The 26174-nt window shown below is 45.1% G+C and overlaps 1 protein-coding gene across 1 annotated transcript; it reads right to left on the reverse strand.

The window, feature by feature from the left end:
• Positions 1-23029: 23029 nt before the first annotated feature.
• LOC117863125 (probable indole-3-pyruvate monooxygenase YUCCA5) lies at positions 23030-25357 on the reverse strand. The gene is made up of 2 exons (XM_034746722.2): positions 23930-25357; positions 23030-23803 (listed from the first exon to the last, which is right to left on the reverse strand). Exons 1-2 carry the CDS (start codon positions 24962-24964, stop codon positions 23576-23578), a joined length of 1263 nt encoding a protein of 420 aa, XP_034602613.1. The 5' UTR covers positions 24965-25357; the 3' UTR covers positions 23030-23575.
• Positions 25358-26174: the final 817 nt, after the last annotated feature.

Genomic DNA, 26174 nt, shown 5'->3' on the forward strand with positions numbered 1-26174 from the left:
CATGATGCCTGCACTACTGCAAAAATACCTCATCTTCTTGGGGGCATATTTGTGCTGACCTAAAGAGCACCTACCCAAAGACCATCCTTGCAGGACTTGCAGCCAATGCAGACCATGACAGATGCATAATATCCAATATAATCCTAAGCTCTTGAAGAAGTCTGGGATGGATAGTGATAGAGACCAGCAAGGAATGGTCCTTTGGATGGCCCAATCTTCACAACAGTAGGTTTGCGAAACAAGGATAGTAGCTGCAAGCAGCCAAGGATAACTAGTTAACTTGACAAAGATTGAATGCGACCAAGTGACGAGGAGAGAGGTACCAAAGTCTTGAGAACTCCGACTCAATCTCCGAACGATCATAGAACCACAATCCGGAGAAGTTTTATACCTACCAAGGTTGGATGTGACCAAGCGACGGGGTAATATGCACCAAACTCTTGAGGACTTTGACTTAATCACCGAACAACCGCAGAACAACAACCGGAGTACTAATCCACACAAAAAACCCAAAATCCTAGAGCACGAACTAGAAAATCCTGCAGGAATCTCTTCACAAGTCCTCGAAAAATAGGGAAGAAGAAGTGGTGTGCAAGACACTCAGCAGCTTGGGTGCAAAATCATACTGGTTATCTATTCATCAATAATCAACTAGTGTTTACAGTAGCACATAGGTGGTATTTAAACTAGGAACAACCCTCCTACGTGGGTATGGGATAGGTTTGAACTAAAGTCACCACATTGCAAGGTGAAAGGCCAACTTATGGAAGCATTCATGAGTCTTGTTCAGTTGATGTGCGTCTTCTGAACTTCTATGTAGTGTTTAGTAAATGGCCATAACTCATAATTGGAAAGTCCAAATGATGCTCAGTTTGTGGTGTTGGAAACTAGATTTGAAACTGTTTCCAACCATGTGTATTATGGCCCCCATCTCTTCCTGAGATTGTACAGACTTCGACTAGAAATTGAAGCAAATGTCATGTAACCTGAGTCTTGTGTGTAAGCCTTTTCAGCATGGGAAGCAGTCTTGGTGGCCTCTGCATGCCAATGGAGTATTCTCTCGTGTAAACATGAGTAGGAGTAGAGTACACGACTTAGACAGTATATAATTCTCATCAGTATTGAAGTGTAACTTAAAGAGGAAATAATTCACCTCTTCTTGAAGTTTCTTAGCACGATTGCGCATAACTGGTCATTTATACATATGTACTTGTGCATCCGATGCTTGGTTTTGTGTAACCAATTTTGCACTTTTTTCTTGATGTGTACACGGAGTTGGACTTGGTGTAAACTATGGTATTACTATTGAAGCTGTATGCATAACCAGCGTAACTGATGCATATGTAGCTGGAGCTGGACTTGGTGTAACCAGTGGTGTAACTATTGTAGTTGTAGGTGTAACCAGCATAACCGATGCACTGTTTGCGATCATTAATTAAATCTTTTTGGTACCATTTAAGTGGCACTATTAGACTAACTCTTATACTAACTCGCTACCTAGCATCTGAAATAACCCCATATATTACATATGTTTTGCGTTTTGGACTATGTTGCAAAATCATAAGAAATGCAACATAAATAGAGGGGTTTTGTACAAGATGGATTTTGGTCCGGAATTTTAATATTGGAACGCACGAAACATCAACAGTGGACTGCAGGCCCACATGAGCAGCTAAACTTGCACGGGCCATATTTTCCTCATTCGGACTTCGATTGGTGCAAATTTCGTGTTAAAACTGCATGGCTCGTATAGATCTACAATTTTTGTATGAAGTGCCCCAAACATTTGAGGCCTGTAAGGGGTCAGGCTAATCAACCTATTCCATTTCAGCCCCAAACGACACCCCCTTTCACCAGAAGAAAACACTCGATAATTCTAGGGTTCTTACATAAATACTTCGTCTAGAAGGCACGCCAATAGAAGAGGATTAGCAGTATAAATACCCCCTCGATGGGCACGTGGGGGCATCGTTCATTGCATTCAAGCCATTCCAGTATAAATATCTACGATGAGATGTAGAAGGAGCAGAAACATGCTAGGATGGTTGACCTGGCATGTTCAAGCCAATCAACTAGGTCCCATTCACCACATCCAGAAACTCCCACTACACAGATTTATAGCTTGTGTGCTATTGAAGTTTACACCTGAGAATTAAGACATGGCAGTGCTCAAAGATGAAGAAAAGAGTAAGTCTAGACCAAGTAATCTTGATGATACGTGGCATATGGAAAATAATGAAGGCAATACACAAGACTTTAAAGATGAGGGCAATATTTCCAGTGATGAATACTTCGAAGAAGAGCTGACTGATAATATTGGTACTGGATTTCATGTATCACATGATGAAAAGGAGAAGGAATTGCAATAATGAACAACCACCTGCAATTGTTGAGATTGAATCGTTTTCCATTTAAGTAGATGAATCAAAAATCACTCTTGTTGAAAAAGCTCCAAGGTGAAGGTACATATTGAACTCTCAAGGTACTATTGTTATTGATGATGATCTCTTAAATTGCCTATATTCAACCAATAGTATCAATGATATACTAAATTATATTCTTTGTTCCTATGATGACTATGTTGATAGGCTAGAATTTATTGACAATGATAACAAGAAGGCAGTGTTTGTTTGTTCCTATTGATTTTATGCCTTCAGAACCTTTGCATTGAGATCTTAGTGATACGAAAGAAACATATGCTACATTTAATTGCATATTATCTTGTAAATCAATTGTGATTGTGATTATGGATGCTTATGTTTACAAGAAGTTTTGTAAATCACAATGTTGCTTTGCACTTGGTCAAGCCAATGACCTTAAAAGATAACTTTCGGAAAGGTAGCCCAAATTTTTCTAACCATGCAGGAACATGAGACTGAAATGATCATTAACATCTCCAAAATATCAATTTGAATGTCGCTATTTTCATCAATTTCTCGCCCATGATCAGAGATCTAAAATAGAAGAAAATTAGATAATCAGGTATCAAAATCAAGTTTCAGTATAACCACATTCAACTTTTTTGCCTAATTCCTATGTAATGTTTCATGTAAAATGTCCATGCCTTCCAAACTATATATTCTAAGCATGAAAGCAAATTGAGTACGCCAGGTAATGTTGTCCACAATTCTGGTCAATATATAGCTGTAAGCTTTGTGAAGATTTTAAAGTGATATTTAGGAGGCAAATTGGTCAAAATTGTTGAATTTGTGTTGGCTCGATTTTCTTGGGTAGAAGGGTTATAATCCCAAAAATGAGACTATATAGAGGTAGGATTCCTTTATGGAAGTCAACCAACAAAGTCACTAAATCATCATTAACAATATCCCAAGCTTGGTAGAATTGACCTGGAAAGCCATCTTGTCCAGGCGCTTTATTGTCTTCCATTTGGAAAATAGTCTCTTTAACCTCCTCATATGATAACACAGTAGTTAAAACCTCATTTTCCTCTATTATTACTTGGTTTTCTCAAAGAAAAGTCATATCCTAGATAAAATCAAAAGACTTGAAGGATAGTATGGACTAAGATTAATCCAGATTTGCCATAAAGTATGCTTAGAACAATGTTCTGAAGGGACATTTGTTATTTTCAAATAAAGCAAGAAAAGTACACTATATTTTTTTTTGTCAAGAGTACTCAGTAAGTCATATATTTCAAGCTATGTGCATATCTGTATAGCTATTCGCAGAAAAGACCATCGACCAAACAATGAACAGTGCGGAGGATAGTAGAACTTCACTGGTGAAATGAAAAAAAGAATATCATATAAAAAATGTCTGTGGGGATATCATGTTTTTATTTCGAGGGCAAGTAACGGGAGCTTTATATACAGATAAAAACAGGATACAATCATTGGCAAGAGCGCTCATTAGGCAGTTCGGAGCAGCTCCCACCCAGGTACATACTTTGCTAATCGGATCAGCTTGTTTAGCGCAGCAGTGAGCCACACCATTAGCTGTCTGGTTTACATATGAAAAGGAAATTACATCAAAGTTCCTGCATAGCTCTCTGACATTATGCCAAATGCTCGCAATTGTTGAGCAAGCTCCCTGCCAGCCCCTAGTCTTCAGCATATGTACCACACACTACGCCAAAAACGATTTGTGCTGACACATTAATTTTTATTGCCAGCGGGCCTAAGTGCTACCCGCCAGCACAAAAGATCTCGGTGCCAATGTGTTAAAATCTGCCAACACGGATGCATTTGTGCTGGCGGGTGGCATAAGCGGCCGCCAGCACAAATAAGCTTATTTGTGCTGGCGGGCGATTATGCCCCCCGCCAGCACAAATGCCTTTTCAATTTGCATTGTTGGTAAGCACAAAATATATTTAACTAGTCAAAAACTTTATATTACATATTAGAATATATTTTTGTTATATATTAGAAGACATATGTGTTATTGTGTAGGAGTTTCAAAAATTTTAGAAGTCATTTACTATTTTATAAGATTTAAATGATTATAAGCATACTTATTGATATTAATTGATATTTGAACTAAATCTTTCAGATATAAGATACAAAAAATTTCAGAAAAATTATGTTAAGGACAAATGTTCCATTTTAGCTCAAATTATGAAAGCAACAAAAGGTTCACAAAATATATTAGGTGTATTTATCATTTCGATTTAAACTTTGGTGAAACCAAATTCTAAAAATATCTAAATTTGATCCGAAAGTCATATAAATTGGTAAAGAATCATTTTAAGAGTGCACAACCTTGATACAAAAGTTTCACATAATTGCAGAAAATTAGACTATACATTTTTAACAAATGGTTACATTACTTATAATGTTTCGTAGGACTTAACTCAAACTCTCCAATCTGTGAACTAACTTGCCAAAAAAAACCATCCTATATATCTCAATATAATTTGTAGACTACATATATACATTCTTTTGTAGGAGTTTCAATAATTTTGAACGCATTCACTTGGTTTAAAAATTTTATAAAGAAAATAAAAGGTTTAGAAGGATTTTTGCTGGCGGGTGTGTATATCCAGCACATATTTGTGCCGCAAATGATATAAATATGGCATAGGAAACGAAAATTCGCATCAGTGAGCATAAGCAAGCGAAACACATTGCTTCTCTCCTTTTTATCTGCATGCTCTCAGCCTCTCCTATCCTCACATCTCTTCATCCTCTCTCTTCCCCTTATCCCTTTCATTCTTGGCTGGAGCCATGGCTGGTGGAGGTGGGGCGCAGCGGCCCACGCCGACGGCGAGCGGTGGCCGGTGCGAGTGCGTGGGCCACAACGACGGTGAGCAGTTGCCAGTGCGCACGACGGCGAGTAGTGGACAGTGTTGCCGGCGCTGGTCGAGCAGAGCTTTTATTATCGGACTCCACTGAAATCCTCTTTTTTCATCCCTGATCACAGCAACTGTTCCACCCGAGCAAGCTTCTAGATTAAAAGCTCCATCAGTATTGACTTTAAGAACTCCAGCTGCTGGTGCCTTCCAGCGAGCCTTGGCTACCTGGTGATGTGATTTCTCGTGAATCTGCAGCACATCATCCACCATCTGAGTAACATGCCTTGCAGCAGCATATGGACTGTTGGTAATCCTACTTTGCAGGGTAGTGTGAGGTCTGTTTTTCTTGTTTCAATAACTTGAGCTCGTGTGTGAGCGCATCTTAGGGAGCCTGATGCATGCGAGAGTTCATGCAGCGGCTTAGTTTGTTCCTGTTTTTTAGAGTCCTAGCGCACGGCATGGAACCTCGTCATGGGATGGCGTGACAAGTCCGTGTGACATGGCGTGCGTGCGTTCGTGGAGTTAGCAGCTGCGGCCGGTAGTTTGTTTCCTCTATTTAAGCAATGAAAGTTTCAGAAAACGTCGCTTGGTTGCGGCACAAAGTGTTCTCTGCGTTCCAGGTGTTCGCGTTCATTTGTGTGTGTTTCAGGGGTCTTCTTCTTCATCTCCGGTGAGCAATTGCCAGCGGTGAAGGCTTCAATTGGCATTAGAGCCAGTTACTGGCATTGGGACCGCGATCAAGCAATCAAGTGGGCATTCATGGCGCATCCACACTCGTCCTCGCCACCACGGACAACTCGCTGGCAGACGCTGCCACCGTCAGGGACACGGTGGTGCGTCACAGAGCTGCAGTTGAACTGGCGGAGACACACCCGAAGGCAGCAGCGACCGTGGCAAGAAAGGTCTGGTGGTCCACCGCGTCACCAAGGAGATCAGCGGCGGTGGCTCCTTCCCGATGCTCACGAAGACGAACTACTAGACTGGGCGGTGCTCATTCGCATGATGCTGCAGGCAAGGAGCCTGTGGGTCGTGGTGAGCATGGGCACCGACGACTACGTGGAGGACCACATGGCACTAGAGGTGATCTCCAAGGCGGTCCCAACGGAGATGATGGGGATGATTGCCAACAAGGTGACCGCTAAGATTGTGTGGGACGCGATTAGGAGGATGCACATCGGTGTGGAGCGCGTCCGCAAGGCCAAGGCAAACATGCTGTGCCGCGACTTCGACGCCCTCAAGATCTGCGATGGGGACATGGTGGATGACTTCGGCATCCACATCAACGGGATTGCGAATCAGCTCGCAGTCTTCAGCGATGGCTGCACTGAAGAAGAGATCGTCCACAAGTTTCTCCAGTCTCTACCCGCGAGGTACTATCAAATCTCCATGTCAATTGAGACCCTGCTTGACCTCAGCGAACTCTCGGTGGAGGAGTTGACCAAGAGACTCAAGGCGGCGGAGGAATGGCACAACCTCAGCTGAAGAAGCGGCATGGCTAGCCAGCTCAACCTCACTGAGGAAGAGCTGGTCGCGCGCGTCACGTCACGGTTTCAGCTCGGCGGCAATGGCTCATCCTTAGGGTCGAGCCAGCGAAGGGGCCGGGGTAAGGATGCGGCAAGGGCTGCGGCGGAGGGTGGCCACCGAAGGTCGGCAGCAGTGATGACAGTGGCGTGAACAGGCCCATCGGCGATGACCAGTGCAAGTATTGTGGCAAGAAGGGCCACTGGGCCCCTGAGTGTCACAAGAAGCGCAATGAGGCGGCCCATGTAGCCCAAGCTAAAGAAGGGCAGGAGCCCATGTTGATGCTTGCCACTGCAAAAGTCAACGCTGCCTCCTCCTCCCAACCGTTGCCGCCCACATCGCCATTGACGCAGTGGAATTCGCCCTGATCCACCTCGAGGAGAACAAGCTCTTCATCCAGCTAGGCGATGGGCGTGAGGGGGAGTCCACCCGATGGATCCTCAAAACAGGAGCCACCAACCACATTACAGGCATGCGGTCGGTGTTCTCCGAGCTGGACACCGGCATCCGTGGCACCGTAAAGTTCGGCGATCACTCCGTTGTCCTCATCGAGGGGTGCGGCACCATCCTCTTCAAGTGCAAGGATGGGGAGGACCAAGCGCTCGAGGGGGTGTACCACATCCCATGCCTTACCGCCAACATCATCAGCTTGGGGCAGCTCGACGAGGAACGGTCAAGATCCATATTGAAGACAGCGTGCTTAGGATTTGGGACCAGCAACAACGATTGCTAAAAAAGCTGACCTGCATGGCGAACCGGCTCTACATCCTCAAGCTCGACATCGGGAGGCCGGTGTGCCTGGCGGCACAGGAAGGTGACGCGGCTTGGTGCTAGCACGTGAGGTTTGGCCACCTAAACTTCCGCACACTCCAGAAGCTGGCCCGTGAAGGCATGGTGCGCGGGCTGCCGCACATCGACCACATCGACCAAGTCTGCAATAGCTGCTTGGCCGGGGAGCAGCGGTGTCTCGCATTCCCCTCCGAGGTGAAGTACCACGAAGAGAACAAGCTCGAGCTGGTCCATGGCAATCTCTGCAAGCCAGTGATGCCGGCGACACCGAGCGGCAACAAGCTGTTCCTCCTCCTCGTCGATGATCTGAGCCGCTACATGTGATCCAAGGACCAAGCTATAGACGCCATCATGCGGTTCCAGGCGAGCGCTGAAGCAGAGGCCGGAAGAAAGATGCTCATGCTGCATTCTGACCACGGCGACGAGTTCACGGCGCACGGGTTCATAGAGTACCATGCTAGGCAAGGAGTCTAGATGCACCTCACCGCTCCATACACGCCCTAACATTACGGGGTGGTCGAGAGGTGGAATCAAATAGTGATGGGGATGGCCAAAAGCATGTTGAAGGCAAAGGCACTGCTGGGCTGGTTTTTGGGGGAGGTGGTCACCATGACTGTGTTCATCCTGAATAGTGCGCGCACGCAGAGCGTCGACGGCAAGACCCCGTATGAGGTATGGCACGGCTCCAAGTCCCCAGTCCATTTCCTCCGCACCTTCGGTTGCGTCGCACATGTCAAGAACGGCAGCAAGCACCTCCCCATCCTCGATGATCGGAGCACGCCCATGGTCTTCGTTGGCCGAACTAGGGACAAAGGGGTACCGTTTCTACAACCCAAAGTCATGGCGCGTCCATATCTCCTGTGATGCTATGTTCAAGGAGGATCGAAGCTGGGACTGGGGCACAAAGGAGGGAGCCGGGCCGGCTAACGGTAATGAGCCATTCCACGTCAAGTACATGATGGTGTCCACGGGCTCTGGCTCACCGGGGACCGTGGAGCCGAGGAAGTGACGCCAAGGTCTATATCACCAATTTCTCCGGTGCCATCAGGCACCACGAACACCTACGGTGGGGAGCTCTACGACGCCCACGGGCAGCTAGGGGCCATGCACGCCTGCCACGGCGATGCCACTCGACACACCAGGGGAGGCGGTAGAGTTTGCCTCACCACCGAGTGGGGTGCTAGACCTCGACGCGGAGCACAACGACAACGCGCCCCTACGATTCCGCACCCTCGACAACGTGCTCGACCCTTCATCACCACCAGGCTTGGCAGGGTGCACTCTGAATGACAAGCTGATGCTCGCGGTTGGGGATGAGCCCACGACGTTTAAGGAGGCACACGGTGAGGAGAACTGGAGGAAGGCAATGCTCGAGGAGATGGCCTCGATCGAGCAGAACGGCACATGGTTCCTCGTCGACCTCCCATAAGGCCATCGTCCAATTGGTTTGAAATGAGCAGGGCATCATCGTCAAGCACAAGGCCTGGCTGGTTGCAAAAGGATATGTTCAGCAGGCCGGGTCGACTACGATGAGGTATTTGCGCCGGTGGTCAGGATGGAGTCTGTGAGGATGCTGCTCGCCATGGCGGTGCGGGGAGGCTAGCTTGTGCATCACATGGATGTCAAGTCAGCGTTTCTCAATGGTGATCTGTAGGAAGTGGTGTACATGTGGCAGCCACTTGGATTTGTAGCTGCTGGACATGAAGGGAAGGTGCTGAGGTTGAAGAAAACCACTGTACGGGCTCAAGTAGGCCCCGCGCGCGTGGAATCAGAAGCTGGACAGCAGCCTGCACGAGCTTGGCTTCACCACGTGCGCCAGTGAGTACGGGCTGTACACTCGAGACGCGGCGGCATCGCGGGTGGTCATCGGCATCTACGTGGACGACCACATCATCACAGGAGCCTGCGCGGAGGAGGTCAAGGCGTTCAAAGGTGAGATGTTGCGTCTGTTCCGCATGAGTGATCTGGGGCTGCTCTCGTACTACCTCGGGATCGAGGTGAAGCAGAGCAAGGGGCACATCATGCTGGGCCAAGCAGCGTACGCATGCAAACTGCTGGAGAAGGCTGGCCTCGAGGGCTGCAACCCCTGCCAAACCCCAATGGAGGTGCGCCTGAAGCTCATGAAGGACAGTGCGGCGGCGGAGGTGGACGCCACCATGTACCCGAGCTTGATTGGAAGCCTGTGGTATCTGATGCACACCTGGCTGGACATCACATTCGCCGTCGGCTTCATCAGCAGATTCATGGAGAATCCCAAGCAAGATCATCTAGCGGCTGTGCAACATCCTCCAATACATCTCGGGCACCATCAGCTACGGGATCATCTACACCGAGCAAGAGAACAAGGAGCCCCTCCTGGTGGGTTTCAGTGACAGTGATTTGGGGGGGAGACATCAACAACAACACCAGCATCATCTTCTTCCTCGACGGCATGCCAATGTCATGGCAATCCCAGAAGCAGAATGTGGTGGCGCTCTCATCCTGCGAAGCTGAATACATTGCTGGCGCGACGGCGGCGTGTCAAGCGGTGTGGCTCGCACGGCTGATGGATGACATGACGGGAGCAAACTCATCGCCGCCGAGCTTGAAGATCGACAATATGTCTGCCATTGCACTCAGTAAGAATCCCATTCTCCACGATAGAAGTAAACATATTGATACAAAATTCCATTACATTCGTGAATGTGTGGAGAGCGGGAAGATCAAGCTGGACTACGTAAGTACTCATGATCAGCTTGCGGATGTCCTGACAAAGTCGCTCGGACGCGTGAAGTTCCAGGAGCTGCGCGAACGGATCGGCGTTGTCGAACTGAAGTGAACAGACTAGGATTAGGGGGAGAATGTTGGTAATCCTACTTTGTTAAGGGTAGTGTGAGGTCTGTTTTTCTTGTTTCAATAACTTGAGCTCGTGTGTGAGCACGTCTTAGGGAGCCTGATGCATGCGAGAGTTCATGCAGCGGCTTAGTTTGTTCCGGTTTTTCAGAGTCCTAGCGCACGGCATGGAACCTTGTCGTGGGATGGCGCGACAAGTCCGGGCGACATGGCGTGCGTGCGTTTGTGGAGTTAGCGGCTGCGGCCAGTAGTTTGTTTCCTCTATTTAAGCAATGAAAGTTTCAGAAAACGTCGCTTGGTTGTGGCACAAAGAATTCTCTGCGTTCCAGGTGTTCGCGTGCGTTTGTGTGTGTTCCCGGGGTCTTCTTCATCTCCGGCGAGCAATTGCCGGCTGCATATGGACTCCATGAAACATTGCCATGTCTAATATTGTTCCGTCGTGTCCACAAAGATTAGCCACAACAGATGAATAGACATGCATCATCATTAGTACATCTTCATTCATATGCCTTTCAATTGAGATCTTCAGGATTTCATCAATGTCCGGTTGTACAAAGTTAGTCTTCAGAGTCCCCATGTTCCAGTACCGCTCTCCGCATTGATCAAGTCTGCCACATTCACAGCATTAACTGATTGCAATCTGACAATTGGCTTCAAAGACACATTTGTTGGAATCCAGTTATCATTCCACACATTTAGTTGCTTCAAGGAAACTAGTTTGGGGAACAAAGGGACTCAGGGTTTACCATCAGCCTCCAACCCTGCTTGCCGAGCATGGCCTGATTGAAAAGTTTAAGATCTCTGAATCCCATGCCTCCCTCTCCGTTTGGATTCATTAGTCTTGTCCACTTTAACCAGTGAATCTTGTGATTATCAATAGAGCTCCCCCACCAATAATTTGAGATATAAGAAGTCATACGTTGACATAGTTTAGCTGGATATTTGAAGCAAGTCATTGAATAAGTTGGGATTGCTTGGGCAACAGACTTCAGGAGAGTCTCTCTTCCAGCACAGCTTAGATTCTGCTCGCCCCATCAATTAACTAAATTACGCTTACGGATGCGATCACCAACATAATCAAAGACTCCATTCACTGGATAGTGCCGATTGCTGTAGGAAGTCCTAGGTATCTTTCGATGCTTCTGTAGGAATGCCCAGAGCCCCCATGCGCTGCTTGTTTCATATCATGATCAGTGTTGTCACTGAAATTTTTTTTTTTGATGAAACAGGAGGGGATGATTCCCTGCTGGTTATATATTAATAAAAAGAAAAAAGAAACACACAATCTGGAGGGTACATCTCAAGAAACAAAGAAAGAAAAGAAGAAAATCAAAAAGATTACAATATATGCTCTAACCATTCCAACATTGGTTGTTTCCACTCCTCTTTTACGCGAAGGATAACCTGCGTAAAAACAGTCTTAAAACGCAACATAGCACCATGAATTGATGGAGTGATTCCTCTGAATATCCAGTCATTCCTTGCCATCCAAATACACCAACTCATGAGAATAATGATTTCCATAAAGAACTGAACTTGAAGCTGAATTTTGAAGCTATAGAGGATATTGTAGGGCTCATCTGACAAGTTTGCAAATAGGCTTATATTGATCCAACATTCCTGAGCAAAAGGGCACTCAAGGAGAACATGGAACAAAGTTTCCTCTCTGTTATGCGGGCATAGGACACAAGAGTAAGAGGGCAAATCCATATGTTTCCTTCGGAGAACATTTCTTGTACTCAGTCTGTCATTGAGGAGCAACCAGAAAAAGAATTTGTGTTTGCTTTGGCATTTAGATTTCCAAAGCTACCTGAAAACTGGGTGAACATGGCGATGTCCTGTAAGTGTTCGATAGGCTTTTGATGAAGAGAAGTGTTGATTGCCCCAAATATATGTCCAACAGTCTTGCTCATCATTTATTGAAAAATCCAAGTCGGCAGCTAGTTGTAGTAACTGATCCATGGCTTGGGCTGTTAGAGGCAAATTGAAAAGCTGGTGCAAATCTGATAGCACATAAACCTGTCTGATAGATATATCTTCCTTTTTAGTGAAGGAGTATAGTTGTGGATAGGCTTGAGCAGGAACATTATTGTTCCACAAGTCATGCCAAAGTAAACATGTTACTCCATTATGTACTGTTACTGATGCTAAGCTCTTAAATTTGTCCAGAAGCTTGACAATATCTCTCCACCAAAAGGATCCTTTTCTTACTCATCCTGGCAGCCTACCAGTAGCATAATGCTTCTCCCAAACTAGATGAACCCATGGAATATCTGCCCGGTTAAAGAATTTATGGAGATATTTGAGTAGAAGAGCTTCATTTTGGGTCCGCAGGTTTAAAACACCAAGGCCACCCTCTTCCTTTGGCAAATATACAAGCTCCCAGGCTGCTTTGGGTGGCTCTCTATTATTTATATCAGATTTTCTCCAAAGACAACATTTTCTATACTTATCCACTTGTTTGTACACTGTCTTATGTAATAAAAAAGTGCACATATAAAACATTGGCATAGCTGTGAAAATAGAATTTGTTAACTGAAGCCTTCCTGCATCTGATAGGAAATTCGATGTGGTTACCAATCTTCTCTCATGTCTGGATACCATGGGCAAAAACTCTTCAATCTTGGGCTTAGTTAGACCAAGGGGTAGTCCTAGGTAAGTAAAAGGAAGACTACCAGTAGCACATCCAAAGGTATGTGATAAGAACTGCAATCTATCCTCTGTGATATTAATAGGCACCATCATTGACTTACAGAAGTTAACTTTGAGACTAGTGGATATTGCAAAATTCTGAAGAAGCTATTTCAAGTGCAGCAGCTGGTTGGGGCAGCCCTCCATGATTATTAGGGTGTCATCTGCATATTGTAAGATAGGAAAATCTTGACTATATGCCAGAGGAATTGGTAGGTGCGGATGTCCTTGTTCTTTTGAGAGATTAAGAATAGATTGTAGAAGATCAGCTCCTAGAACAAATAAAAGAGGAGAAAGTGGATCCCCTTGATGAACTCCTCTCTTACAACTAAACCTTTTCCCAGGAACACCATTCAAAAGTATGGACGATGTACCTGAGCCAAATATATATTCCATCCAATGAATCCATTTTTCTCCAAAACCTTTCTGTTGCATGATTGACAACATAGCTTTGTGTCCAATTTTGTCAAAAGCCTTTTCAAAGTCAAGCTTAAGAATGACTATCTCTTTTCTGGATTTGTGGCATAAATGTACGGTACTCAAAAGCCCAGGCTAGACAATCTTGTATGGTTCTTGACTTAATGAAACCATATTGATTTGCATGTATAAGTGACTGAATTACTTTTTGCAGTCTGTTGGCCAATAGCTTTGTCAGGAGCTTCATGGATGTGTTCAGAAGAGAAATTGGTCTATAGTCTGTTACCTTTGCTGCACCCTCAATTTTGGCTATTAGAGTGATATATGAGCCATTTATGCTTCGCAAGAAGACACTACCAGAGTGAAAATCTTCACACAAAGAGTAAAAATCTATCTTGATGATAGCCCAACATCTCTTTATGAAATCGGTATTAAACCCATCTGGTCCAGGCACCTTATCATTTGGCAGATTATTGATTACAAAGTCAATCTCTTCATGTGAAAAAGGTTCATCAAGGTAGTTCAAGTTCTCAGCTTGATGTAAAAGCTGTTGTAGGTTAAAGGGCATGGAGTTATATTCAGAGGTGCCCAACCGTTCTTTAAAAGCTTCCCATAGAATTAACTCCTTCACCTGATGATGGTATTGAGGAGTCCCAGATGTGTTCTCTAGAGACCTAATGTAACTTTTTCCATGTTTAATGGTTGCATTCGCATGAAAGAATTTTGTTGACTCATCACCAAACTTTACCCATTTAATGGATCCTCTCTGTTTCCAGTAGATATTTTGCTGTTTAAGAAGGCTTTGCAACTTCTCCTGTAGAGTAGCTTTAAAATTCCATTCCATGAGGGTTAAGTCTCCGTATTCTTCAATTAGTTCCATAAAAAATAAAGACAGCTTCACATTTGAGAGAAGAGACTTGAGGTTCAAAAGTTGAGATTGCCATGCTCTTAGAACCCTTCTAAGATTCTTGAATTTTTGAGTGATAATTTTTGCCTTATCAGATTCCTGAACTGGGATTGACCAACCATGTGAAACTACATCCATGAACTGATCATGTTCTAACTAATAATTTTTAAATCTAAAAATCTTGCCTTTTGGGATATCTTTCATAATGTGAATGACACATGGTGAATGATCTGAAGTTTCCATCACCAATGGGTAGGCTGTTGTGTTTGGGTGTCTGAGGATCCAGGAAGTCGAGGTAAAGAACCAGTCTAGCCGTTCCAACAAAGGTACTTGTTGCTTGTTGGACCAAGTAAATTGCTTGGATTTAAGAGGAATTTCCATTAAACCAAGAGTGCTAATGGCATCATTGAACATGAACATGTCACTGTAATTGCCACCTGGTTTGTTTCTATTTGAGGGGTCCCTTATGAGATTGAAGTCCCCCACTACCAACCACTCAAAGTCGTCAGGCATTTGAATGTGCTTAAACCATTGAATGAAGGCTACTTTCCCCTCCGCAGTGCAAGGACCATAGATATTTGTTAGAATCCATTCCCAATCAGTAAGGTTTGAAGATAACTTAACTGAAATAACAAACTGATTCATGAAAACTAGTTCCCCATGAAACACAGATGATTTCTAGATTATAGCAATCCCTCCAGAAGCCCCTTGCGATGGTAGAAACTCATACTTATCAAAAGATGAAGGACAAAACTTTTTAATGAATAAGGAATCTAGAGCTTCTCGCTTTGTTTCTTGGATGCAAATGATGTCACAGTTACTTTCAGAAATTTTATCTTTAACCGAATACCATTTCTTGTCAGAATTAATGCCCCTGACATTCCAGCACAAAATCTTCCAATCTCTTTTGCTATGAGAAGAGTTCATCAATATGTATAAGAGATGTTTAACAACCATAGTACTGAATGGATATAATCAGTACAAAGACACAAAAGTGAAACAATACCAGAAACATAGAGGTCCATAACAAGGAAGCATGACATATAAAATTTGTTTCTGGCTAACAAAATAAAACACCTAGCCACCCTTCCAAGATTACTACTTTTTAGACTTTTTCTTCTAATCTTTTGTGACATCATCATCTTCATTATTCTTGTCAGCCTTTTTCTTTAATACCTTCCTTCCACCAGGGGGGGCTACAGTCTTCTTCTTTTTATTCAAGGCAGCTACTGAAAGCTTTGAATGTTCAATTTTACAAAAGGTTTCTCCCAGATTACGAATCACTGACTGTGATAAGAAAGGTGGCTGTACAGAGCACCCAATGCAATTTTTATCCTTGCACCCAGAACCTTTGAAACCTTTGTTGTAATTGGCCGTCCTTGTGCTTCTTCTAAGATCCTCATCAGAAAGAGTATTACCTACAGCATCTTTTGTTAACTTAGCCATCATGTTGGCCTGCTGAAGCAATAACTTAGGCCATGGACCAGCAGAAGATGTGACCTTCTTAAGTAACCCCTGAACAGGCGTAGCAGGTGAAGCAGTCTGTGTACTCTTGGGGGAGTCTATAGCAAGCATTGCAGGATTCTGAGAATTATGAACTGAGGTTGTTGGAGTAACAGACGAACTAGCTATATTGGATTTATCAATCCCTTCAAACAAGTTATCCTTTCCTTTACTGTCAACTGGCTTATTTGCTGACTTGGAAGCAGAACAAATAGACACAGCGGTGTAAGGGCATTTGCTAGGAATGGAGAATTTTAAGGCTTGATCAGACTCAAGGTACTGCAAAGCTGGAGAAGATAAAAACTCCTTGGCCCACACAAAATTACTGGGGTTAATCAATTGAGCCATAAAGAAGGATGCCCAGGAAATGGGTATCTCTACCTTGGGTTCATCAGATCCTGAAGAAAATTTTCATGCCCACTGCCTATAAAATTCAGCATTTGGCCTAGACTGACAAAGAGCTTCCATTTGAGCTAAAATAGGATCTTGAGTAGGCTGAGTAAATTCAACATAACCCAGTTGCATGACATTATTATTCCCTTCCTCCTGCTGAATATCCTGATCATGATTGACTCCCATGAGATCATTTTCATTTATTTCATCTTGCACCATATGAATAGGTTGGCCATCACTTTGAGGGATAAACACTTCAACTTGTACAGGCTGCTCCACCACCTGCTGAACTAGAGCAAGGTCATTATCAGAGTTATCTGAACCCTCAATAACCTGATTATTATCCTCTTCATTGACTGCTCCCACTATATCCTCATCTGGCTGTTCATGGTTTTCAATGCCCCCCAAATCCTCACCAATGTCCATGTTCAGATCAATGTCAAGATTGTCATGTACCCCCTGACCATTTCCAGCAGGATCATTATGTGCAGGATTAGGTGCAGCCAGGGCCTGAACAATAAGGACATTTGGATCCTCATGGGCTTCCTGAGGACTAATGAAAGGCCCATCATCTTGTGCTTGTGGACCATCTGGCCAGAGACCCCATTGTGGAGCTGGTTCTTGATTAACTATCTGATTAGCAGCATTGGGATTATTTGCTGCATTTCCTGAAGGTTGTCCATAGCCAAAAAAATCAAAGAGAGTAGGTTCCACATCATCAGGTGGTTGGCCTTCATCAGCAGGGCCCCCACCTAACATCCTGTATTGTAAAATTTCACACTGGGCAATTCATGAGTTGCCTTCAAAGTCCTCCCCCGCTGAACAGACTAGAAACCAAGGTATTTCAGAGAGATCAAACCACTCTAATTTTAGCAACAATTCGAGCAAGGTTATTAGGATCCTCTTCCCAGACTAGGAGCCTACCAAACTCAGCAACAGCCTTTTCTAAATCTGTCTTTGTCCAATAATTAATATTAAATCCCAGAATCATGATCCAGACTTCACAGTTCATAGTTATAAGTCGATTATTCCAACCCTTGTTGTGATCAGAAAAAGATATTCTATAATGACCATACTCATGAGGCCCCCCACCAAACAGAAAATCCTTTTCATGAACAAAATGAAATCGAACATAGGCTTGACCATAGGGGCATGGTTGGATAGAATGAACACCCATTCGATAGCGATTCCTCAAAAAGTCATCAAGCAAATCCCTTATGGATTGAAATGATACCTGCTGCTGTGGGAGGGGCTCAATAGTTCCTATTGCCACATCACTCTGATTCCTCCGAGGACCTCCAAGAATAACCCTGGACATTGGTTTGCGGAAGCCCACCAACTTCCGCTGACAACCGCGAGGGAGGAAAGGAGTAGGATCCACAAATCTGTACGCCATGAGAGGCAAAGGGGGATTCTCCGAAGATGTCGCCTGCCACAATGCAGGATCACCCGAGAAAAGCAAGTGGCAATTGGGGCTGGAGCAGCAAATCGGAAGCACTTCTGCAGGAAGGGGTAGATCGCCTTTACTTGTTTCTTGTGGCGGAGAAGAACAAGGCATGTGCGATGACGGCGAGCAAAGCATGGAAGTTGGAGCGACAGCACCGGAGACTGCGGTTGAGGGAGAGAGTTGCCAAAAAACTGTTAATTCTGGGGTAACGGGAGGAACACCCAATAGGGACCGATATTTTGGGGTAACTGAAAAATATTGCAGATTTATGCTTGTTTACAAGTTGCCCAAAGCCTATGTGATACTTCTCCAAAATAGATGCTACTCGTTCTGCACCCCTTGTTGTAGCTTCTGAGAAAATCAAGCAATAATCAGCAAAATAAAATATGGGATACCCACGGAATATGTCAACTCACTCTAACGCCTCAGGATATATACATTGGACCAATATGCTTCTACAAACTGGACAGCCTTTCAGCACAAAAGAGAAATCAACAAGGGGACATTGGATCCCCTTCTCTGATCCCTCTTGTTGGTTTGAATACTGGTGAGAATTTACCGTTAACTCTAACAGAGAAGCTTACTGAGGTTACACACTTCATTGTCTGGGCGATCCATTTCTCTGAAAAACCAAGTCCTGACATGACGGAGCGCAGGTACTCCCATTCCACTCTGTCATAGGCTTTGCCCATATTGATTGCACAAGCGCCTGTTTTTTCCTTTCTTCCTCTGAATATAATGAGTACATATGCTATCAACACGTTATCTGTGATGAGCCGCTCCGGGACAAAGGCGCTTTGTTCCTCTGATACAATTTCCTCTAGAAAGTTCCTCAGCCTGTTTGCAATGGCGTTGGAATCAGGACCAGCAAGGTTCTATTAACTTCCTCTGGCATTTCACCTCCATTCAGAAACCCAGCACAGCTTGCGTAACATGCTCCTTCACCAAACTCCAATGTCTCCGGAAAAAGCCAGCAGTGAACCCATCGACACCTGGGGATTTGTTTGGACCCATATGAAACAAGGCTGCCTTAATTGCCTCTTCAGTAAAGGGTTGGTCCAGTACAACGTTCGTCTCACTCATCACTTTTGGTAGCACACGTTGGCATACAATTTCTGGTTGGAGAAATTCCTGTACCGAGAATAAGTCCTGATAGAATGCACTTGCCAAGTTTCCATTTCTTCATGCTCCACAGCTAAGGAGCCTTCTTCCTTTTTTAAGCACTACTATAGAACTGAGCATTCGTCCAAGACGTTATTACCGGACGATTTTTATCCGATACTAATGTGCCGAATTAGTACCGGGTCTAAATTTTCGGTTCTCGGAGGTCTTTTAGTACCGGATCAAAACACCACCCGGTACTAAATGTCACACTTTAGTACCGGTTGGTGTTATGACCCGGTACTAATACTCGTGGACCATTTAGTACCGAGCAATAACACCAGTATCCTGTGGAGCACCATTTAGTATCAGGCAATAACACCACTCGGTACTAAATGGGCAATAACACCACCCGGGTAATAACACCATCCGGTACTAAATAGTGACATTTAGTACCAGGTGGTGTTATTTCCCAGTACCGGGTGTTGTTATTGCCCGGTACTAAATGGTGCTCCATGGAATACTTAAAAAAGAAAGTATATATCTAACTCCATCACATGTAGTGTGTGGGTGAGACGGTAAAAAAGGTTTGCGTGAGGCTTGAGGTTGTCGGTTCGAATCCCACAAACTGCGCATGCACATATTACGTGTAAAATTCGTGGGCAGTGATGCGCGTGTTCGCGGACCTCCCGGCTGCTCGTCGATTTTTTCTTTATTTTTTGGGTGCAAAGCCATTTGGTATTTTGGCTACTACTAAATGGTATGTTATTTAGTACCGAACAAGCGGTACCGGTCAGACACCCGGTTCCTAACCGGTACTTATAAGTCGATTTTCTAATAGTGATATGATCCTATTTCGTCTGGCCCTCCCTGATGCTTTTGCCTTGAAAAAGCCAGTATTACGATCTCCCTCCCGAAGCCAATCAATCCTCGATCGCTGCTTCATCATTACCTCCTCGCGTGCAACCAGTTCAGCTAACTGCTTCATCAATCTTTTCTCATATGCTGATGGTCCCCTATGTAGCGAGCGGCCTCGTTCCTTCTCTAGCTGTTGGCGGACTAATTTAATGTGTTTTCTAACGGAGCCAAAGACATCTCTGTTCCATCCCCGAAGGGAAGGGAATGTTGTAAGCTTTTGGAGTGAAACATTCGACTACCCTCACCTGGATCGCATACTTGGTTTATGAAGCAATCATACTGCTCATGCCTTTGTCACATGTTTTCATGTCAGGTTGGATATTGGTTTACATAATAGGTTAAAATGAATTGGTCCCTGAATGAACTTCATGTGATTAGATGTTAGACTGGATCCATCGGACTTGCTTTGTGGTAAGATACATTAATATCAGACCGCACATCTGAAACTTCGAGCCTGTTCGCTTCAGCTTATTCAGCCGGCTTATCAGCCACCAAACAGTGTTTTCCTCTCACAACAAATCAGCCGTTTCGGCTTTTCAGCCGGCTTATAAGCTGAAGCGAACAGGCCCTTTATTAAAACTGGAATAAGGTTGGGCTACTCTGGAGAAGGCTGGGCTGACAATTAATGGTATATATGGATTGGGCCCATCATTGATACCTTCAAGAATCAACAACATGCACAGGCCTAAACATATGTCAGCCCACAAATCAGAAACGGCAACGGGGAAAAAACAGAAAATTTTTGAAATCTTCCTAAAAGAAAAAGGAACTATAGAAGTTCATCTATTTATAGTTATTAGTATTTAAATAAATTTGATGAATATCAAGCAACTTAACAATCAATTGACCGCAGGGGAAATGTTAACGTGCACGCTTACACTTCCGATGGACAAGGGCACTTGCAAGCCATTCCCACAAATAATCAATGATATGGGCAGGTGTTTCATGCATGTCTATGCATGTGTGTATACACGAGAGAAGATGTGATGTCTCTGCCCAACTCATCTGCCTGTGTCCACCCAACTACAGGATTTGTGCACAGGAATAAACTGACACAGATTTGATGTTAGTTGCTTTATTGGCCGCTACTTTTTGCGAGGTTATTAGTCAGAAATTTGACATCCATTATATACGTCCCAAAATTGTATTTATTAACAATCGCAAAAAATATTTTTTTCACGAAAACACACGACATATCTAGCCAGATTCCAGACGGAGCGATGATGAATAAATTACCTTTTTTACTTTTCTCTGAAAATCGCCCTTATTTTTGTACTTTGTTTGATTAAAATAGGCTAGTTATTGATCAAAAGTTGAGGTTGAGAAGTCTGTTCAAGCATCAACAGATAATATAAGTAATCTTCATGTTTATCGAACCATCTAATTAAGATAGTGATTAAAGAAGGACGTCGTCATTTATTTAGATCCTGGAGCCACCTCATTGTAACTCAATCAATTGCTCATCGAATGCAAACAACAACACACTATATACTAAAATATCAAGAATTAATTAATTGTGAAAATGTTATCACTAACAGTGTAGAATGGAACCATTTGGGATATTAAGTTGTTGCACGTAACTCAAAGTAGGATAACACGGGTTCTTGTTTGGAATATAAGGGTTTATACCTGTTGGTTCAAAGTAGGATATCACCTATAGTCTGAAATTCAAGCATCAACACACAATTCGAAGAGTCTATCCTTGTTGGTTACAAGCAATTCAGTCTGAAATATATCCCCCCATGTTCTTGATTGGGATCATCTAGGATAACATTGGTTACATCTATTATAAGTGCTTGCATTGAACTTTCAGGGATGAACCGCTATCGTACTGTTCCGACCATGCATGCGGCTTCTCTTAGACGGTTCTACGTTAGAAACCATCTGCTATTGTAATGATTTACTAAAAAAAATGGTTGTGTTAGACCCGCTTATCCCATACGGTCTTTCCTTGAGTGTTTTTCATAGTGATCCGAGAGTTGTGAGATGGAAGTATTTATAGAACAAAACAACGCACAGAATGTGAGTTCAGTGGACTAATTGATGTCATGTATAAAGAAAAAAAAATAGTTCACACTAGCTGCACCAGCTAGCTACTTAAAACAGTCCAATTACAATGGCATCCCCAGGAATCCCAAGAGTTGATGGAAAACTACAGTCCTCATCTGAACTTTAATCATACATAATTAACCGACAAATCTGCTTGCTATGTAGTGATAGTGATGCGCGGGTTTGAAATGGTCTGTGATTTGCTGGGGTGAACTCTCTGAGGGGACACACATGTGGCCTTGTGCAGGGCTGTTCATCGTATCACTTTTCTTTTTCATTGCTAAGTGGGGGCTTTCCATCAACCGGAGTTACCTGGGATACAACCCATATCCAGCTTGATACTCAGTGACCACTTGATGCTCCCTTATCACATGAACTGGTCCATCTTGGACCATTGGTTCCTTCTTTCCAGATATTTTTGGCCCCGCCGGGTTCGAAAGGGAAAGGACGATCATAATTGAACTTCTTAATCTTGGGTTTCCTTGTTGAAATTAGCTGTTGGTAGGACAGTCTTTAACAATTAATGCTAAGCAGCTGCAGAGTTCTTCATATACATCACTTCCATTATTACCGATTGTAGTAGCTCAAAAAAGCTGGTACCATGTACTATTTTAGGAACAGCAAGCTGGTATGCATTATTTGGAACAAGCGCAATAATTGGAGTGCATAGTCTCCATATGTTTGTAACCAACTGCGCTGTATTAATTTGGGAAAAAGTCAAACAAATACTCATTCTTTGTGTAAAATTTTTGCTGCTTTGTGAGCCAGTTTTCATATGCTGAACTTCTGAAATTGTGACTCGGAGTGTGTATTGCAGTATTACACTACACATTACCATCACCCCAAAAAAACTCCAATTTAATCTACTGTTTGTGATAGTTGACTTTGGGCTAATTAATCTGGAATCTTGGCCAGTCGGTTGCGGGCCAGAGGCAGGTAGTGGTGTGGTGCAGCAGTGAGATCTCATCTGATTTTACTAGTAACTTTCCATGGCACCAGGAGCCAATTGGGATCGCAACTAGCAGTGACCCCCTGCAGATCGATCCATGCTGCAAGGGAGACAACCAGAGGACAAGAGCCAGGAATTCCACAGCCCACACCACACTACCATGTTTCCTGCTGGCCCCTGAATCTCAATGATGCATAAGTACCTTCTTTGCAGTAGAGAGCGAGCGAGAGAGAGAGAGAGTTTACACAAGGAAGAAAGACACATTCAAATTTTACACTAGTAGCCATATATATATATATATTCACTCTCAAGTAAAGAGCCATACAAAGATCAGTAAAAGAACAAAAAAGATTACAACAAGAGGTACTACCTCTTCACTAACCATATAAAACTACTAAAACTAGCTACTGCTACAAAGTGTAGTAGAACACTACACTGGAGTGTATACAACAATGAAATGAACATGCTAGGTCAATGACAAAGAGCCTCTTCTTCCACGCCAACAGGTTGCTACTATACACCAAGCTAGCGCCCATAGCTGCAGTAAAAATCCCCTATAGGGCTCACTCACTTCCCACTGACGGGAGGGCTCCATTTTCTAGTTTTTTTTAACTCAACTCACTCTCACTGTTTTTACCGTATAACCTAATTAACGACACCGTACTAGTAATTTACCAGGGAAAGAACAAATCAACAACAAACCAAGGGGATTGGACTGGCTAACTAAAACACCAAGAACAACTGTATGTGTGTGTGTGGTCTTCAGTAAGTTAGCTTCGTGACGGCTCGATCGATCGATCGATCAGTTTAGAAGACGACGGAGATGCAGCGCCTGTGGCAGGCACCAGGCCTCTTGGAGGGCTTGGTTTCCTCCCTCCAGACATTGCCGAGGTCCGCGGCGATGCGCACGGCATCGGCCGAGGCGCCAGAGAGACCACGGCGGGTGAAGCCGACGGCGTAGAGGCCAGACTGACCCTTCCACCCGTGGGGGAAGGCGATCTTGGGGTATCCGTCCTTGGTGAAGAAGTCGTTTCCCTGAAAGAATTGGACATGGGTTGATCAGGCCAATGATCTTGCAATGGAACAGTACAAGTGCGGCAGGCACTGCAACTTTGCGGCCGGCCTCAATATATATATTTTTGGAATGGAGTGTGAATTTACCTGGAGCCATTGGGGCACGTTGCTGCGGTAGCCGGTCGCGAGGATAACGGCGTCGAAGTTGAGGACACGGCCGTCGGCGAGCTCAACCTGGGTGCCCTTGGCGAAGCGCTTCACGGCGGGCACGACGGCGATGTCGCCTGCCCTGATGCGCGCGAGCGCGCCGTAGTCGAGCACCGGGGTGCGCCCGTGGGTCTCCTTGAGCTCGAGCGGGCCGGCGGCGGGGCGGCGGAGGCCGAGCTTGGCGAGGTCACCGAGAACGAGCCATGCGAGGAGGATCATGATCTTGTCGACGATCCAGAGCGGGAGCCAGCGCATGAGTAGCACGGCGAGCTCGAAAGTGGACTTGCCGAGCACCTCGCGTGGCAGGACGTGGACGGCGTCGCGCACCACCATGGCGGGTTTCGCGCCGTGGTCGGAGAGGTCGAGCGAGACCTCCAAGCCGGAGTTGCCGCAGCCGACAACGAGCACGCTCTTGCCGTTGTAAATTTCACCGGACTTGTAGTCGCTAACATGGGTGACCTTGCCGTCGAAGCCTTCGAGGCCGGGGATATCCGGTACGACGCTCTCAGCGTTCTCGCCGGTGGCGACAACGATCCAGCTGCCGATGTACTCCATGTCGCCGGTGGCCGGGGCGGAGGTAAGCACGCGCCAGAGGCCGGAGGTCTCGTCGTAGCGCGCCGACTGCACGGTGCTGTTGAACTCGGGCTTGATCTCGAACTTGGCGGCGTAGTCCTCAAGGTAGTCGATGAACTGGCGGCGGGTGGGGTACTTGGGATAGTGGTCGGGGAAGGGCATTCTCGGGAGTTCGCAGAACTGCTTCGGTAAGTGGAGCTTGAGGCGGTTGTACGTTCGCTTCTGCCATAGCGAGGCGATGCAGTCGGCGCGCTCGAGGATGACGTAGGGGACGCCCTGCTCGCGCAGGCACGCCGCCACGGCGAGGCCCGAGGGACCGGCGCCGATGATGATGGGGCCGTTCACCCACACGCAGCGAGGGGAGAAGAGGCTGTCCATGCGGTCAGTAGGAAGGAGCACCATGGTTGACAGCTGATGGATTCTTTCTTTGGTGGCTGAAGTGATTGATGATCAGTAGCTGAGAGCTGATGAGCTAGAGGTAGAAGAAGAAGCTTAGGAGGAGAAGGTGTTATTGTTGCTGCTGTTGCAAATGTTGTATGTTGTTGTGTTGGTGGTTTGGCGGGTTGGACTGGAGGTTGTCTTATAGGAGGATGAACAGGGGGGGAGTGGGCGTGACTGGGCAGCTGAGCTCTGCATGTGAAGGAGAGAGGAAGTGCTGTGTGTTGCCGCTGCTGGTGGTGGAGAGGAGAGAGAGGGGGAAGGGCCGGCGCCCGGCTGCATGGCGTGCCATGGCATGATGAGAGAGAAAGAAAAGAAAAGGAGAGGAAGGGGAATAGAATCATGGCAGTAGCTCCAACAAACAAATAAAAATGGTGGCAGGGAAGATTACTAGGATCTATCTCCCTTTTTGAGAATTCGCGTTTTAAATTCCCTGTTCTCGTTCTAGGAGGAATGAGGAAATTCGATGCGATTTTCTCCATCTTGTTTTTTGCTAGAGAGAGATTCTGGCGCTGGGCAGGGGGGGGTGGGGTGGGGTGGCTAGCTCGAGCGACACATGCAGGGATGCCCTCTACCGGCGTGGATTCCATCACCACATCACCAACGGAGGGGCGTTGTGTGTTGGACCTGCCGCCGCTCAGCTCGCGCGCGGCGCGGGAGCACACGCAGTCGCACGGTCCCATCCCCCCATCCCAGTCAGGCAGGGCTCTCGCGCTTATCTGCTGCATTGCAGCCTGCCACTATTATTGAGATCTGCGCTGCTGCATGCGAGAATGCGTGATCCCCCGCTTATTAACTACTTCGAATCGCATCGTTAACGAAACCAGCTGCATGCTGATCGCCGGCATTCCGCCGGATTACTTATTCAATATATACTCGATTTAATTGAAACGATATATTTTTACAATAAAAAACGGATGATCAAATTAAGTTTTGCCTTGCAGACCACGTCGACGTCCTAAATTGCTCATATTTGTAATTGCAGGAACTTTATAGTATGAATTAGTATTTGCATAATAAACGGCTAAATGCTAATAAAACTGCATCGAGCTCTGTTCATGAAAGCTGATTTAAATTCATTTTTTTCATTTTATCGAATAATTAAAAAATTGGCTAATTACTCAAATCTTGCTAAACCATGCCTCCACATGTAACAAAAAAATACTACATTTTC

Source organism: Setaria viridis, chromosome 7 (assembly GCF_005286985.2).
Source record: "Setaria viridis chromosome 7, Setaria_viridis_v4.0, whole genome shotgun sequence".
In the NCBI taxonomy this organism is placed as follows: Eukaryota; Viridiplantae; Streptophyta; class Magnoliopsida; order Poales; family Poaceae; genus Setaria; species Setaria viridis.

Bases quoted from the DNA above. Each gene is read 5' to 3' on its own strand.
- LOC117863125 (XM_034746722.2), bottom strand. From the start codon at position 24,964: ATGGTGCTCCTTCCTACTGACCGCATGGACAGCCTCTTCTCCCCTCGC. The intron at 23,804-23,929 runs GTAAATTCACAC...CAATTCTTTCAG, and splicing joins ACGTGCCCCAATGGCTCCAG to GGAAACGACTTCTTCACCAA.